General features: G+C 45.1%; 1 protein-coding gene across 1 annotated transcript; it reads left to right on the top strand.

Annotated features, from left to right (window-relative positions):
* The first annotated feature begins 1,421 nt into the window (after positions 1-1,421).
* Positions 1,422-15,195, top strand: LOC309699539 (CD209 antigen-like protein D). Its single transcript, XM_082522642.1, has 7 exons — positions 1,422-1,779; positions 2,359-2,469; positions 10,440-10,487; positions 10,610-10,663; positions 10,757-10,896; positions 11,373-11,479; positions 12,208-15,195. The coding sequence occupies exons 1-7, from the start codon at positions 1,635-1,637 to the stop codon at positions 12,326-12,328; spliced, it is 726 nt and encodes a 241-aa protein (XP_082378768.1). The 5' UTR covers positions 1,422-1,634; the 3' UTR covers positions 12,329-15,195.
* The last annotated feature ends 209 nt before the right edge of the window (positions 15,196-15,404 follow it).

Genomic DNA, 15,404 nt, shown 5'->3' with positions numbered 1-15,404 from the left:
TGTACTGCATTAAAACATTCACAGCAGGTGGGATGTCCGGTCTTTAGGTGATGACCTATGAACCCTGCTACTGGGTTCAAGCTACTCTGAATTCATCAAGGCTTCTTTTTTTTAAACAGATTTTAATGCTTTGTATCTTGTTTAATTTAATCTGAACAAGCCCCTAAAAACAATCAGTGATCACTGTTGGCCTCTCTCGGTTTTTATTACCACTGTTCATTTTAAAGCTCAGTTTTTAAAACTACAGCCGAGCCCATGTAGCAGTGTATTGATGACTAACCTCGTATTATGGATGGAAGTTTGGTCCGTTTACAGCATCCTGCCATGTCATTGCATTTGTCCCTAACCATCAGTTACTGAGTGGAAAAAGTTGGCGTTCATCCTGAACACGGTATCTTATTTAATCTTAAACATTTGGAGACTCCCCACATACCACTAGAGGGAGCCCATGTATGGCCAGTGGTACATGTACAACAGTTTGAGCACCACTGTCTTAGATGATACAATGAATATACTGGGCATGTATCTGTTACTTTATGATGTGGGTGTAGTGATTTTTTGTCAATAATCTAAATCTAAACTCTTGATCAAATACAAAATGCACTAATGTAAAGGAATGTACACAGAAAAGGTTAATCAGCAGCTTATCTAGGTTCAGATCGCAGAGGGGTCACTTCTTTCAGGTGACACAGAGGTGATACCAAGCCAGCTCAGGATTTCGGTTACGTCCACACTAGCCCGGATAGATTTAAAAACGGCGTTTTTCTCTGAAAATGCTCCGCGTCCACACCAGCGTTTTCAGTGTTTTCACAGAGTTGTGCGTCCATATTGAAACGGCCCAAAACACTTACGTTCCAGTCCTGCACATGTGTGAGACACAAGAAGATTCAAACTGCCTCATTTCTGTCTGCCATTTACTTACCCTCCGGCTCTTTGAAACATCATGGCCACCAATCTATGAAGGAAGCTAATTTCTGCCACATATATGCACAGCCTCACTCTTTCCGGCTGTTTGCTGATCTCCAGTTCAAATCACTCCTCAAACAGGCCTACCTTTATCTATATGATCACGCACTGTCACACTGTTTGATTTGATGTAAAAGCTCGAGTAGGAAAAGTGCCATATGACCTCTGGTTTTTGTGAAGAAAGTGAAATTTTTCAAACTGCATGAGGAAGTAAACACCAATGGCATGAAACACAGATTTAAAATGAGTTGAGGGCATTCTTCAGTTGGCCACTAGCTGAAAGAATCTCCTTTGTCTCACTGAAGCTCTGTTAGACATGTGAGGTGTTCCCGTGTTGGAAAAACTCTGAAATTGGTGTGCTTCTGTCTATTCACAGTATGTACTAATTCAAGACAAAGGTATTCTTGTTTGTACATGTATGTATTTCTGTTAGTTTCAAAGTTCCATGTTGCAACAGCCAGTAAAAATGACAATGTTTGTTTGTTTTTTATTTGACATGTGCTCTCACTCAAAGGTCTGCGAACCACATTGTAAAGTACCAATGAAGTTAGCCTCTCTTTGTTTGTGGTTTGGTCTGCTGCTACTTCCTGTTTGATGCTGATGATTAAAACCTGCCTGACTGACAGAAACAGACAGTGAAAGCTGCTCAAATACTTTCACCCACCAAGATGTCTGCAGACAGTCAGACTGCAGCCGATTTTAGAGTGAAATACAGCAGAAGGATCGACAGTGATGGACGAGAGCAAGAGCACAGTGAGGTTGAGATGCTAGATGATGGAGAACAACATCCTGATGTTGGGCTGCAGGCAGCTGGTAAGCAGGAAATAAATAAACTATTGTACTATTGCAAGGTCTTGACCTCACAAAACAAAGTGCCTTGAGCCAACTGTTGTTGCGATTCTGCGCTATATAAATAAAACTGAATATGAGGGAATTTAAGTTGGTTTAATATGTTTAAAAACTGTTCAGTCGTCAAAAAATTACAGAAAAGGAGGGAAGTTCCACAAGACTCTTATCTGACAGATCCGAGGCAAAGGTAGAAATATTAAAAACAAGGAAGTCTTCTTAGACACTGTGTGGTGCAAGTGAAACCACAGGAAACAACTCGAGAGTGGTCTTCATGTCTACAGAGCTAATTGTATTTTTAAGCTTATTTTCGACCATACTGACAGATATACTGGCCTTTTTCTGGCCCACATGCTCTAAGAATCACCTAGAAATATTTCTCCTTCTCAAACACTGTTTCTCTGTTTTCTATATGTTAAACAATCTCCTGTAAATATGAGACTAACACGATGAACTTGTTCAACTCATTCTCAAGATGAGTGCAGTCTGATTACGACGTATTAATTAAAATAATACAATAATTAAATCTCAATTTTGTCTCTGTAGAATTAAACATCCAGATGAAGCTTTTAGCTGTGAAAAGAAGATGGTTCAGAGCTTTTGAAGTGAATCTTGGGCTGCTGTATCTTTTGATTCTGTCTGGAATCACCACACGATGTGAGTAATTTTATTAAAATATAGCCTGGTGGATGTAATATTTTACAGATTAGATGTTGATGTAGACTTGCTTTTGTTTGGCTCCTATTCTTATTCATATTTTAGTTAGAAACAGTCACCTGTTCCCCCTCTACACGGGAAATGGGTGATATTTGACACTACTGGTCATATTTGACCAGTAGTGTCAAATATGACCAGTAGTGTTTTATTGTTTATTTATTATTGTTTTCTTTTCTTTTTATTGTTTTTAAATAGAAAGGTCTGCAAGAAGAAGAATGAAAAGGAAAGTTTTCAGCCTTCATTAGTAAAGTAATCAATGCTGATCCCAAATGTAACTTTATTTAAGGCATATGTGATGAAAGCTATGACACAGTTTCTCTATAAGGTAAAACAGTGTTGCCCTTTAAAAAGCATTTCCTGGTTTGTATGCACCGTGAGAGTGAGGTGTGAATGTGTTTTTCCTCTCTCTCTTTAAGAGCTCCTCTTTGGTTGAACAATGAAAAATAATTTATTCTTGCCTCGCAAATTGTTTGATAGTCTAATGGGCTTTACAAATATAAAGAAAAGGGAATTCTCCGTCTAGCGTTCAGCACACTGGAGGTTATCACTCATATTAATCACATTCATTTATAGGCCTGTGTTTCTTTGCATGCTGTCACTTCCTCAAAGCCATTTCCTGTCTGAAACAGATAAGAAACAGAAAGCCAGCACAGATCCAAAAACTGCAGTTCCTTTAATGACCACTAAAGGCTGATTCTGAAAGCGAGTCAGTCCCCACAGACTACCATGTTATGATGAGCACCTTTCCAGCATTAAAAGCATGTTTCCATTCAGGACAAAATGAGTTTTGGTCTCTGAGTGTCATGATACATTGTGTGGCAGGCAGGGGAAGGACCCAAGATGCAGGTTCACAGACACGGGGATAAACTCAAAAAACACAGCTTTATTGCTGGCCACGGGAAGCAATACAGAATAAACTAAAACTGGGAAAACTAAAGCATGAACTGTACAAGGAACCGAACCACGGGGAGAATTACACACAACATGAGGGAGAACGCGACGCCGAACAGAGGAAGACGCAGACAGAAATACACAGAGGGTTAACGAGGAAAGTGGGAACACACGGGGAACACAGGTGACACAGATAACCATAACGAGACAGGGCGGGGTGAACATAACACTGACGGGTACAGGCACAGAGGTTCAGACAGGAGGAGAGAGAGCACGGGGAAAACACAGACATAACAGGCTGGGGAAACATGAAACAACCACAAAGGGAGACGAGGGCTCATAAATACATAGAGGGCACACAGGGGGGAGAGAGAGCACGGGGAGAACTTAGACATAAAGGGCAGGGGAAACATGGAATAAAACATAAGGAGAGACGAGGGCTCACAGATACGCAGAGGGGCACACAGGGGGTAAAAGCCATGAAGGGAAAACACTTAGGGAACAACACAACAGGGCAACTCAGAAAACATGGTCTAAATAAGGAACGAAATACAAAAATACAAGGAACTAAGAATACTGGGCCCACATGGCCCAGGACCATGACATCACCCCCCCCTAAAGGGCTGGCTCCCGACAGCCCAAACCCGAGAAACAAAAACAAAAACAGAAAACAACCCACCCAGGGCGGGAGGCGGGGGACCAGGATGGAGGGACCAGAACGGGAAACAAAACAAACAACAGAAAACACAGGAGCACATGACTAGTCCAAATAAGGTTCAGGGGGCCGACCCAGAGCCCACAGGCACAAGAGTTCACGGGTCACACGGTCGGGGGGCCGACCAGGCGGGTGGCACAGGTGACAGAGTTGGTCCGGAGGCCGGCCGCGCGGAAGGCAGCGGCGGCGGCGAGGGAGACGACGGAGCAGTTCAGGAGGCCGGCCGCGCGGAAGGCAGCGGCGGCGGCGAGGGAGACGACGGAGCAGTTCAGGGGGCCGGCCGCGCGGAAGGCAGCGGCGGCGGCGAGGGAGACGACGGAGCAGTTCAGGGGGCCGGCCGCGCGGAAGGCAGCGGCGGCAGCGAAGGAGACGACGGAGCAGTTCAGGGGGCCGACCGCGCGGAAGGCAGCGGCGGCTCTCCAGTCTCAGGCGTGCTGGCCATGGCCTGGTGGGCACAGGACCAGACGAGGCAGGACCAGCCGATGGCGATGCGGGGACCGGACCAGGCGTCGCTGCAGAGGCTGAGGCTGGACCAGGAGGAGCAGAAGCCAAAGTTGGAGCTGGGCCAGACGAGGACGAAGACTCTGAGGCTGGGCCAGACGAGGACGAAGACTCTGAGGCTGGAGCTGCAGCAGACGAGGACGAAGACTCTGAGGCTGGAGCTGCAGCAGACGAAGACGAAGACTCTGAGGCTGGAGCTGCAGCAGACGAAGACGAAGACTCTGAGGCTGGAGCTGCAGCAGACGAAGACGAAGACTCTGAGGCTGGAGCTGCAGCAGACGAAGACGAAGACTCTGAGGCTGGAGCTGCAGCAGACGAAGCACAGGCTGAAGCAGGACCAGGCGACGACGAGGCGGCCGCAGGTGGCGGCTGGACAGGCTCCTCGGGCCCTCCAGCTGACGAGGCATGAGGCTGAACGGGCCCCTCGGACCCTCCAGCGGAGACAGGAGGCTGAACGGGCCCCTCGGACCCTCCAGCGGAGACAGGAGGCTGAACGGGCCCCTCGGACCCTCCAGTGGAGACAGGAGGCTGAACGGGCCCCTCGGACCCTCCAGCGGAGACAGGAGGCTGGACGGGCTCCTCGGGCCCTCCAGCTGACGAGGCAATAGGCCGGCTGCGTTCACATGACATCTTATAGGTATCAGTCCAGAAACAAACAGGTGTGAGATGTCTTGAGGCAGAGACCAGCCCAGTCACTGCAAGACTCATGTTAGTTGACATAATAGGTTCAGAAACAGAAAGCCCTGTGTCTACATTCCGCCCTTCAGACTCAATCAATGACATAACGTTATGGCACAGGTAAGCAGGGTCAGCCACAGGGAAAACAAGGATTACTATATTACCCACAAAAACATGACTTAAACCTCCAGGGGGAAGTCCCTGGGTGAACATGAGATATTCAGATATGGATCTGGGTGATGAGAATTGACCAGTCTGATAGCGGTAAGTGGTACATTGACTTGGGACCACGCTAGAGGTGGACTGTAACTCAAGGGTGTTATGTAGAGTGTATGGTGAAATGGGTACGGATAATGCTGTGCTAGCAACCATAGCCGAGACGGGTGACATTTCCGGCTGTGTGCTGGTGTTAAACATTAACCCTGGGACTCAAAACCCTGTCCGATAATGTGCTCACAGAAACCTCGGAGAACTGTGTCAAAGTAACTCCGTGAGGAGACGCTACATGGTCATTAATAGTGAAATTGTATCCCCTGGTCTCAGACTCAATCCTCTGAGTAGAGGCGGCAGGGATGGAGGTAAACAGTCCAAAAACACCCTGCTCACGACTGTGGGGAAAACAGAATTTAGGTGGGGACATTTCACAGTTCGTGTTACCCTGATTAGAATCCCTGTTGTCACCTTTAAGTCCCAACATGAGGTCATGACCAGCATTCTTATTTTTAAGTTCATTGGACACAGGAGCAGCAGGCAAAACATGATCACACCTCGTCTCACCCTCCGTTCTTATATGCTCTGCGACATGACCCTCCTCTAAAAAGTCCTCACTCGCTGTGAAAGCACAAGTGTCTACTTTAAGCACCTCGTAGGTGAGCAGAGCAGACTCAGGAAAGGAGGCGTTAGCCACAGGCAACTCAGCTTTAGATGGAACCCCAGGCGAAGCAACGGACAACGGAGGAAATTCCTCCCCCCTCTTGTCACACAATTAGCTTTTAGGTCTGTGGAGGTCTCCCTCCCTCTAAGTATTACACCAGAGGTCCCTGCCAAATCACTAGGTCTGTCTACGGGTGTCTTCGGGGCAAAATCTCTGGGCGGCGGCCCGGTTAGCACTGTATTACTCAGCTTACAGTTAGCACTGGCTGTCTCTGAAATAGTGTCATTGTTTTCGCTGCAAGAAAAACACGGAACAGGGGATTCCCCGGTCGGCTCAGAGGCTGGACCGTCAAACTCCTGTTCCGGTGGCGGTGACGAGAACACAGGCTGAGGTTCTCCAGTGCTGGGATTTACAGTCTGTGTGGGTCTTACTCCCTGTTCATGGAAGCCAGACGAACTGACCACATCAGTCACAGTACTGGAGTCCGCCGCCTCCACACTATGTGTCTCCTTTAATGGTGACCCTTGAATCTGTAAACTTGAATCTAGTTCCTCTTCTACGGCTTCAACGGAGGCTGGTGATGGGAGAGTGCGTTCACTCACCTCCGGTTGTCGCGCAGCACGACGGGGACGCGAACGCCGTTTCTTCTTGACTGCAGCTCCCGATGAACCAGACAACGGCGCTTCATGCGCGCCGGGCGGCGTCGCAGAGGCTGGTGAACTGGGTGCTGATGGAGCGGTAGATGAGAGTTCCTGGAAGCTCAGGGGACCCCCGAGAGCCAGGCGGGTTCCCTGGAAGATCTCCTCATAGTCAGGAGCTAGCCACGGCTTCCACCGGAGCTCTTCATCCAGTTGAGCGCATGCTGCACGCTGCCGCTCCTCCAGGTCGAAATCCATGACCTCCCCCGCATCCTCGTGTGGCTCGTTGGAGGGCGAAACATGCCGTAGCGCTGGGCGACGGCGACGCGAACGCCGCTTCCTCTTTGAGGTGGTCGTGGATGAAACTTTGATTTCTGTGGCGACCGGCTCCTCGTCTTCTGACCACATCCGTGCCAGATAGGAAGCGGAAGACGGGTAGGTCGGTCGAGGCGGTGAGGGTGAACGACTGAGCTGCGACGGCGAAGTGGAAACCGGCGAGTAGAGGGACGGCGCCAGCGTAGAGGAGTGTGGTGCCGTGGCGAACTTCAGCGTGCCGACTTGTATGCTTACAGCAGGCGGAGGGGAGGCTGCGCGGCCACGGGGCTGTGGTGACGCAGTCCGCACACCGGACCGCTGATGCTGCCGAGGGCAGGCTGGGAGGATGGTGCGGAGGAAGTCCGAGATCAGAGGGGGTAGCGCCTCCCATAACCAGGGAAAAACCGTGACGCTTGTCCCCAACGAGTAAAGTAACTCCTCCCTCTCCTCCTCACTAGAGCTTCGGCTCCACTGGTAGCATAACGACTCCACCGCTTGGATTACGTCTCTGCCAGGAGTCGCTGGGTCCGACATGCTCGTGTCGTCCTGGAGGTCCGCGGAGGGGTTGTGAACTGCTGGGTCCATGTTGTGGTCGCGTTCTTCTGTCATGATACGTTGTGTGGCAGGCAGGGGAAGGACCCAAGATGCAGGTTCACAGACACGGGGATAAACTCAAAAAACACAGCTTTATTGCTGGCCACGGGAAGCAATACAGAATAAACTAAAACTGGGAAAACTAAAGCATGAACTGTACAAGGAACCGAACCACGGGGAGAATTACACACAACATGAGGGAGAACGCGACGCCGAACAGAGGAAGACGCAGACAGAAATACACAGAGGGTTAACGAGGAAAGTGGGAACACACGGGGAACACAGGTGACACAGATAACCATAACGAGACAGGGCGGGGTGAACATAACACTGACGGGTACAGGCACAGAGGTTCAGACAGGAGGAGAGAGAGCACGGGGAAAACACAGACATAACAGGCTGGGGAAACATGAAACAACCACAAAGGGAGACGAGGGCTCATAAATACATAGAGGGCACACAGGGGGGAGAGAGAGCACGGGGAGAACTTAGACATAAAGGGCAGGGGAAACATGGAATAAAACATAAGGAGAGACGAGGGCTCACAGATACGCAGAGGGGCACACAGGGGGTAAAAGCCATGAAGGGAAAACACTTAGGGAACAACACAACAGGGCAACTCAGGAAACATGGCCTAAATAAGGAACGAAATACAAAAATACAAGGAACTAAGAATACTGGGCCCACATGGCCCAGGACCATGACACTGAGATTAGTTTCCCTCTTCATAAATGGCTTTTAGTGGATTCTATTTAAATGCATTTTAAATAGAATTCTCTGATCAGTAATATGAGCTGCTGTGTGGTACAGCCTGACCAACAAGTTTGTTTTGCTGACTGAGCTTCTAGTATTTCATGAGTCTCTTACTTAGCATTGAATGCACTGATTGATTGAGCGGTTAAGAGATGGCCCAGTGTGTGTGACGAGTTATCTACTGCTCTCTCTGTTGTTAGTCCTGTGCATCTTTCATCATGTCAGCTTATTAGTAATCTATGATTGCCAAGCTCTCTCCTCCCTTCATCCGTCTACTGCAAAATTTCTGCACTGCCATCAAGAAAGACTTGATTTCTTACCCCTGCTCTTGGCTGGAGTACCAGCTTACCTTTGCCAAGAACCACAACCATCTCGCTGGAGAAGGCGCCACTGATGTCGTGGCGAGCGGCTGGTGAGGGTCCTAGACTTTTTACATCTTGGTGTTCCCTGGACCCTTTTGGACCCGGTCCCCTTCACCTTGTGTCAACCTTGGGTATCTGTGGCATCATGCACAGATTTCACCTACTTCTCCCACTGCTGCTTCTACAGACGTGGTGCCCATTAGAATAGGTCTGGTGAATTTAAGGTCCATCGTGAATAAAACTTTTATCCTTAAGGAATGTTTCATGTCCCAGAGTTTGGACCTTCTCAGCGTTACTTAAACACAGACCTCTCCGGGTGAGTCCAGTGTTTTTTCAGAATTATTACCCCACTGTCACTCATACTTTAATACTCTGAGGTCCTTGGGTCATGGAGGAGTTTTGCCGACTGTTTTCTGCAGCTTTGAACCGAGCCTTTTACGAGTTGAGCCTCTTCCGTCCGCTGCTGTGCACAGCGATCTATTGGTCACCAAAGTATACAACAAAGATTTTTTGTGGGAATTTTCAGACTTCTTGGATGAAATTATGTCAAAATATGAGCAAGTTTTAATTGTTAGGCGGAGTTAAAATTCACATGTGCTACTCTGGAAAGCCTCTGGTAAAAGACTTCTTAGACTTATTGGACTCCTTTGGCCTCACTCAGTTGGTGAACGGCCCGACCCATGAATGTACCCACACACTGGATCTTGCTTTATCTTAAGGTTTACCCATTTCTAATTTATTCAAACTCTTTGCTCTTGCTCGGTGCTGACATGTTTTTACTCTTCAACGGCTGCTCATGTCTCCACTGTTTTTAATAATTTAGACTTGCAGCCCTCTGTGTCTTCCAGCACTGAGGAGCTTTCCCTGTAATTTAATTCCTTGTGCCGTACGCCATAATACTGTTGTAAATTCTGTGGCTCCAATTAAAACCAGGCGATCAAAGCCCAGATCAGACCCTTGGTTAAGTGATCATACCTGTGCCACCAGATGGGAGTGCAGGAGAAATGAAAGTTGAAGATGGACAAACTGCAAGTCTCTTCTGAGACTGAGAGCTGGTGTTGTTTTCAAAGAGCTGTGGAAACTGCAAGAGCAAAACATTTTTCCGACATCATTGCTGCTAACGCTCACAACCCCCTTGTCCTTTATAATACATTAACACTGCTTTTAATGCCCACGTCCCTCTGAAAGCTTACAGAGAACTCTGATAATTTTGTTAACACGGAGCTTGTATTTCTCTTGCCTCCCATCATCGGTCCATCTTGCTCCCCTGCCTGGCTGTCTTTGATCACTTAGAGCTTATTTCCCTTTCCTCTCTTGAGAAATTGGTTACCAGTATGAAACCAACTGTGATGTCGTTCCTCCACATCTTCTTAAGGTTGTTTATTTTTATTTTTTTTATTTTTTTTTGCCTGTCCCGTTTGGCTCTTTTGCCATCAGAATTGTTGTCTAAAGGCAAAGAAAGATGCCCAACGGATGAGCAGCATGCAGCTCAGCATGTGTTAGTTCCATTCATGTGATGGGAATAATAAAAACTTCATTGATAAAATGCTTTAAACTTTAAATCAGTTTCCTGTTTTGTTTCTAACCAGATATTTTAGTCACTTTGGAAAAAGAGCATCTCCAGGCTAATTGTTCAAGTAAGAAATATTTCAAAACAAATATAAATAAATATTCATGAACTAACTTTGCAGTCATTTTTCCTTTTTTATTCCTGTTTTATTTTTATTTTATTATAATTATGTTTGTTCTCAACATGCAGCAAAAATAATTCAACTACAGCAAGAAATCAAGTTGCTAAAGGAGAAGATCAAAGGTAACAAGCTGTTAAAAACTAAAAATCTTTATTACACAACAAAAACTATGAGCAGTAAATAAATACCGCCTTTAAAACGTGTTTGACTTTAAGAGAAGTGTCCCGATCCATGGACGAGATTTGGAAGCAGCTGTTACTTTAAATCCACTGAGAACAAAACTTGGTCTGACAGCATGAGAGCCTGTCAGGAGAAAGGAGCTGATCTGGTGATGATAAACAGCAAAGAGGAACAGGTGGGTGTGTTTGTTCATGTCTGTGTGATCTTTGATGGAGCTGACAGTCATCTGTTACTTGTGTCTTTGACCTGCTGTCAGTCTGTGACCTGCTTCCTGTCTCCACTCTGATGGATTTCTTGGATTCTCCTTTTTTGTTGCAGACACATTCAAACGTAAAGTTTTTACACATTTGACAAACATTTAATTTACACAGAAATGTTATAAAATGAGAGAAATCCTCATAATCCAGATTATTTTTCTGATTCAATCCAACTGAATCAAATGATTTGTTAACACTGATTCCACTGCAACACTGACTGAGCTACAGGAGGAGCTGATATTCATTGATTCTTTGGCTCTTTCTGATTTCTGCACAATGGAAGAAAAGTTTCATCACAGTTATTCTTCCTTCAGACATGTTCACAAGATGATGTCACTACAACAGAAGTGCTGAATCATGACTGGAGACAATATTTGTGTCTCTTCTCAAACAGGAATTTGTCAGTAAATTTGGAGGAGAGTCCTGGATTGGTCTGTATGTTAAATACACATCAGGAAGATCTAAATGGGAATGGGTGGACGGATCAGCGCTGACAGAAACGTGAGACATTAGTTTGTTTCTATTCCAGAGTTATTATTTAGAAGTGAAACACTGATGTTTTGGAAGATAGATCAGCAATACATGAGCTGAGCTATTTTCCAACAGCCCCACAAACTGAATGTAAAGAAAAGCAGAAATCCTCCTTTGAATGAACAGCTGTGCTTGAACTCTCTTCATCTGCAGTCTGTGATGACGTTCAGTTACAACAAGTCAGTTTGAAGGAATCAGGATTGAAACATGTTCAAAGCAGCGACCGACACATTTCACTTTGTTCAATTTGTCTTCATGTTTTTGTGCTGTAATGTTTCTTTTCTCACAGAACAAAAAGTGTTTCAGAGAATTCCTGTCTCTTCTTCTTTGGTGTTTGTAAAACTTCAGAACATATGAAGGAAGAAGCTTCAGTAAATATGACCTGATAGACACACATTTCAAAGTGATGTCTGTAAACAGCTGACAAAACAGTTTCAAACAGCAGAAAGTCAGCTCTGACTTCTTTTTATTCTCCATTTTTACAGCAGGAAGATTTCATATTCATCAAAGCTTGAAAGCTGTTTTAGTGTGCATGATGATTCTCAGAGAAAAGTCTAAAGGAGGGAAAGTGGGCGAGAAACCTGGGAAAGAAATACAGCAAATATTGGAAATATTCCAAAAGAGACGCATATTTATATGAATGTGACAATAGTTATGAGTTTAGTCCAGTTTCATATCAGATTTGATCTCTCTGACAGGTTCTGGGCAGAAGGACATGGGAATGCCAAATATGGTCACTTTGGAGTCTGCTGTGACAGTGATGGGAGATGGATGCTGTCTTATTATTCTTATTCAATGACCTTCATCTGTGAGAAATGAGTTTGGTGCTTTGATGTGTCACTGATGATTAAGTGCTGGCCATTCTGTGTCACGATCCTGGGTCTTATGACCCAGTGTTTTCAGTTTTAGTTCTTTTGATGTTCATAGTGTATGTTTAAGCTTTTTAGGTTTCCTTTGTTCATTTGCTTATTAGCTCCCCTTTGTGTTTTCAACCCCTGTGAAGTCTCCCTTGCCCTTCGTGTGTTTCATGTCTGTTGTCTTATGTTGTCATGTCTGCCTCTCATGTTTCCTGTTTTATTTTGAAGAGATCTCGTGTTTTTATATTATGGATTATGTTTTGAGTCCTTTGTTGTACTGTTTCTTGTTTCCCTAGGTCTCAGTTATGGTTATCATAGGTTTAGTTCTTTGGCTTTGTAATATGGCTTCCCTGTGTTCAATGTGTCTACTGTGACCTCTTTGTACCATGTTTCTGGTCCCTATATTCTGTCTTCTCAGTTGCTGTTAAGTTTGCATGTTTAGAGTTCAGTCAGTGTGTTTCCTGTTTTACTTTGAAGGTCCATGTCTCATGTGAGTGTTTCTAGTTTTGCTTCCCTTGTCTCGTCCAGCGTGATTACTCCCAGCTGTGCTCTCCTTCTGTGTCTTGTTCCCTCGTTATCCCTCTGTGTATTTAAGCCCTGTGTTTCTCTTTGTCAGGGTCGTAGTCTCCCTCATGCTGTGTGTGATTCTCCCCGTGTCTCCTGGTATACTTTATGATTAGCTTTCCCAGTTTAGTTTTGCATTGCCTGTGTTCTATTTTTCCAGCAATTAAAGCTGTGCTTTTGAGTTCAAGTTCTGTCCCCGTGAGTTTGCGTTTGGGTCCTCTCCTGCCTGCCACACAGCCGAAACATGACATGATGTAAATGTTTGAATAATCCAACCAAAGACACCTCACTATGAAATGTCCTGCATGAGCCTCAGACTCAGCTTACAGTCTTTACTTGTTCATTCTGCATCATATATTGATTACATATATTGTCCCTCTGTGCTCTGTGCTGTACAGTAAGGTTGGAAGTCATCCACACAAAACCTTGAAGTACTTCATTACTCTGTAGTTCCAGCAAATTGTTCTAATAAAAGTCAAAGTGCAGCTTGTCTTTACTTTGCTTTACTTGGTTTATTCATCAGCCTGTTGGTCCTAAAACTTCAGTAAATGTCTTCTTCAGTTTCTCTCAAATAGCTGAAGGTAGCTGCTGCTTTTTATAGTTACAAATTAGGAACTTTAAAACAGATTGAAATGCAGAAAAAGCATGTTTGGCAAATTTCAATTGTGTGAATTAGTGAAGAATATTGATTTCTGATGTAAAGTAAAGTAGTAAAGTAATCATGTTGAAATCTGATTCCCTCATGTAATACCACTTTGAACCACAAGATGGTACAGTAAGGCAGCATCTAGTCTGAACTGAGCTCTAATTTGTACTGTTGCTTTTGCACTACAGCAAACTCTGGTTGTGTGCTGCCCGAACAGTTTTATGTAATATTGGCATGAAATATTAATACTGACAGGAATGGAAGCAATGTCAGATTTAAAAAGCCTGAACTCTTAAATGTACCCCTACATTTAAAATAGATAAATAATACAATAAAAATGGCAATTAACATAAATTGTATTTTGTTGAGTCAAGTCTGTGTCTTAGATCAGTGGTTCTCAAACTTTTCACAATAAATACCCCCTCGTAAAATATGGCTCTTGAAGTACCACCCTTATGACCGACATTAAAGTACAGTAGTGTAGGTCTATTTAACACCATATACTGCTTACACCAGACAATTGTATTTCTCATAAGAGTGTTATTTATTTTAACTGTGATAAACAGGATGTGACAACTCATAATGATAACAACTGTACTGCATTAAAACATTCACAGCAGGTGGGATGTCCGGTCTTTAGGTGATGACCTATGAACCCTGCTACTGGGTTCAAACTACTCTGAATTCATCAAGGCTTCTTTTTTTTTAAACAGATTTTAATGCTTTGTATCTTGTTTAATTTAATCTGAACAAGCCCCTAAAAACAATCAGTGATCACTGTTGGCCTCTCTCGGTTTTTATTACCACTGTTCATTTTAAAGCTCAGTTTTTAAAACCACAGCCCAGCCCATGTAGCAGTGTATTTTTTTTATTTTTTATTTTTTATTTTATTTTATTTTTTTTTGGCCTGTCCCGTTTGGCTCTTTTGCATCAGAATTGTTGTCTAAAGGCAAAGAAAGATGCCCAACGGATTTACTTTACCAAACTGACCATCCCAGCCTTGCCGTAATGGTCCATTTGATTCACCTTTTATTGTTTATTTTATTTTCACTTACTGAATACGGGACAGACTTGACTGGGGGAAAGAAGGGGAGAAAGAAAGAGGGAAAGAGAAACAGCTGAGAAGAGGGACGGGGGAGAAGGGCAAAAGACAAAAACCAACAGAACGGGCAGAGAAAAAAAATGCATATATCAATCACCTGGATCACCTGCTGAGAAAGAAAAAAGAAAACAAGCAGAAGAGAACAAGAGTAATAGAATAAACAACATCACAATGATATATGGGAATATGACAGTAAATACTAAATGTTAAACATTATTGTGCAGCACATAAGATCAACAGAACACAGTGTGCTTTGAGGTAGGAGCCAAAAAGGGTGTAGTTTGTGGGTGTGATCACCCGTGTGTACACCTGTGAGCATGGACGCGCTTGTTTTTTTAAAAGGTTCCTTCATGTAATAATCTGCTAGAGGGTGTGGGGGGGCCACAGCCCCGTCCTCCAGGGCGTGAAGCAGGTGTGGAGGAGATCAAAACTCCAGACATCCAGAGGCCCCCAGAACACAAGAGACCAAGGAAGACCAACAGAGGGGCAGCTGCGCCACTGTCCCAGAAAGAGCTGAGGAGAGTCCCAGATGAGGGTTCACTCAGCAGCCGCGGAGCAGAAGCCAGGGGGAGTTGCAGTGACGCGCCCGTGAGCTCCGCCGGCAGCCAGCTGCGCCTGAGTGACCGAGCCCCAGGCCGAGAGGCCGGGGGCACCCCACCTCCCATGTAGCAGTGTATTGATGACTAACCTCGTATTATGGATGGAAGTTTGGTCCGTTTACAGCAT

The sequence above is a fragment of the Aulonocara stuartgranti genome (assembly GCF_965226115.1).
Source record: "Aulonocara stuartgranti genome assembly, chromosome: 22".
Taxonomy (NCBI): Eukaryota; Metazoa; Chordata; class Actinopteri; order Cichliformes; family Cichlidae; genus Aulonocara; species Aulonocara stuartgranti.
The sequence above is the reverse complement of the archived record's forward strand: the minus strand, read 5'-3'. Positions and strand labels throughout refer to the sequence as shown.

What these genes read in the sequence shown, in the direction of transcription:
- LOC309699539 (XM_082522642.1), top strand. Translation starts at nt 1,635, where the DNA reads ATGTCTGCAGACAGTCAGACTGCAGCCGATTTTAGAGTGAAATACAGC. An exon ending in TCTCCAGGCTAATTGTTCAA is followed by an intron (nt 10,488 to 10,609) that starts GTAAGAAATATT and finishes CTCAACATGCAG; the next exon opens with CAAAAATAATTCAACTACAG. An exon ending in TAAACAGCAAAGAGGAACAG is followed by an intron (nt 10,897 to 11,372) that starts GTGGGTGTGTTT and finishes CTTCTCAAACAG; the next exon opens with GAATTTGTCAGTAAATTTGG.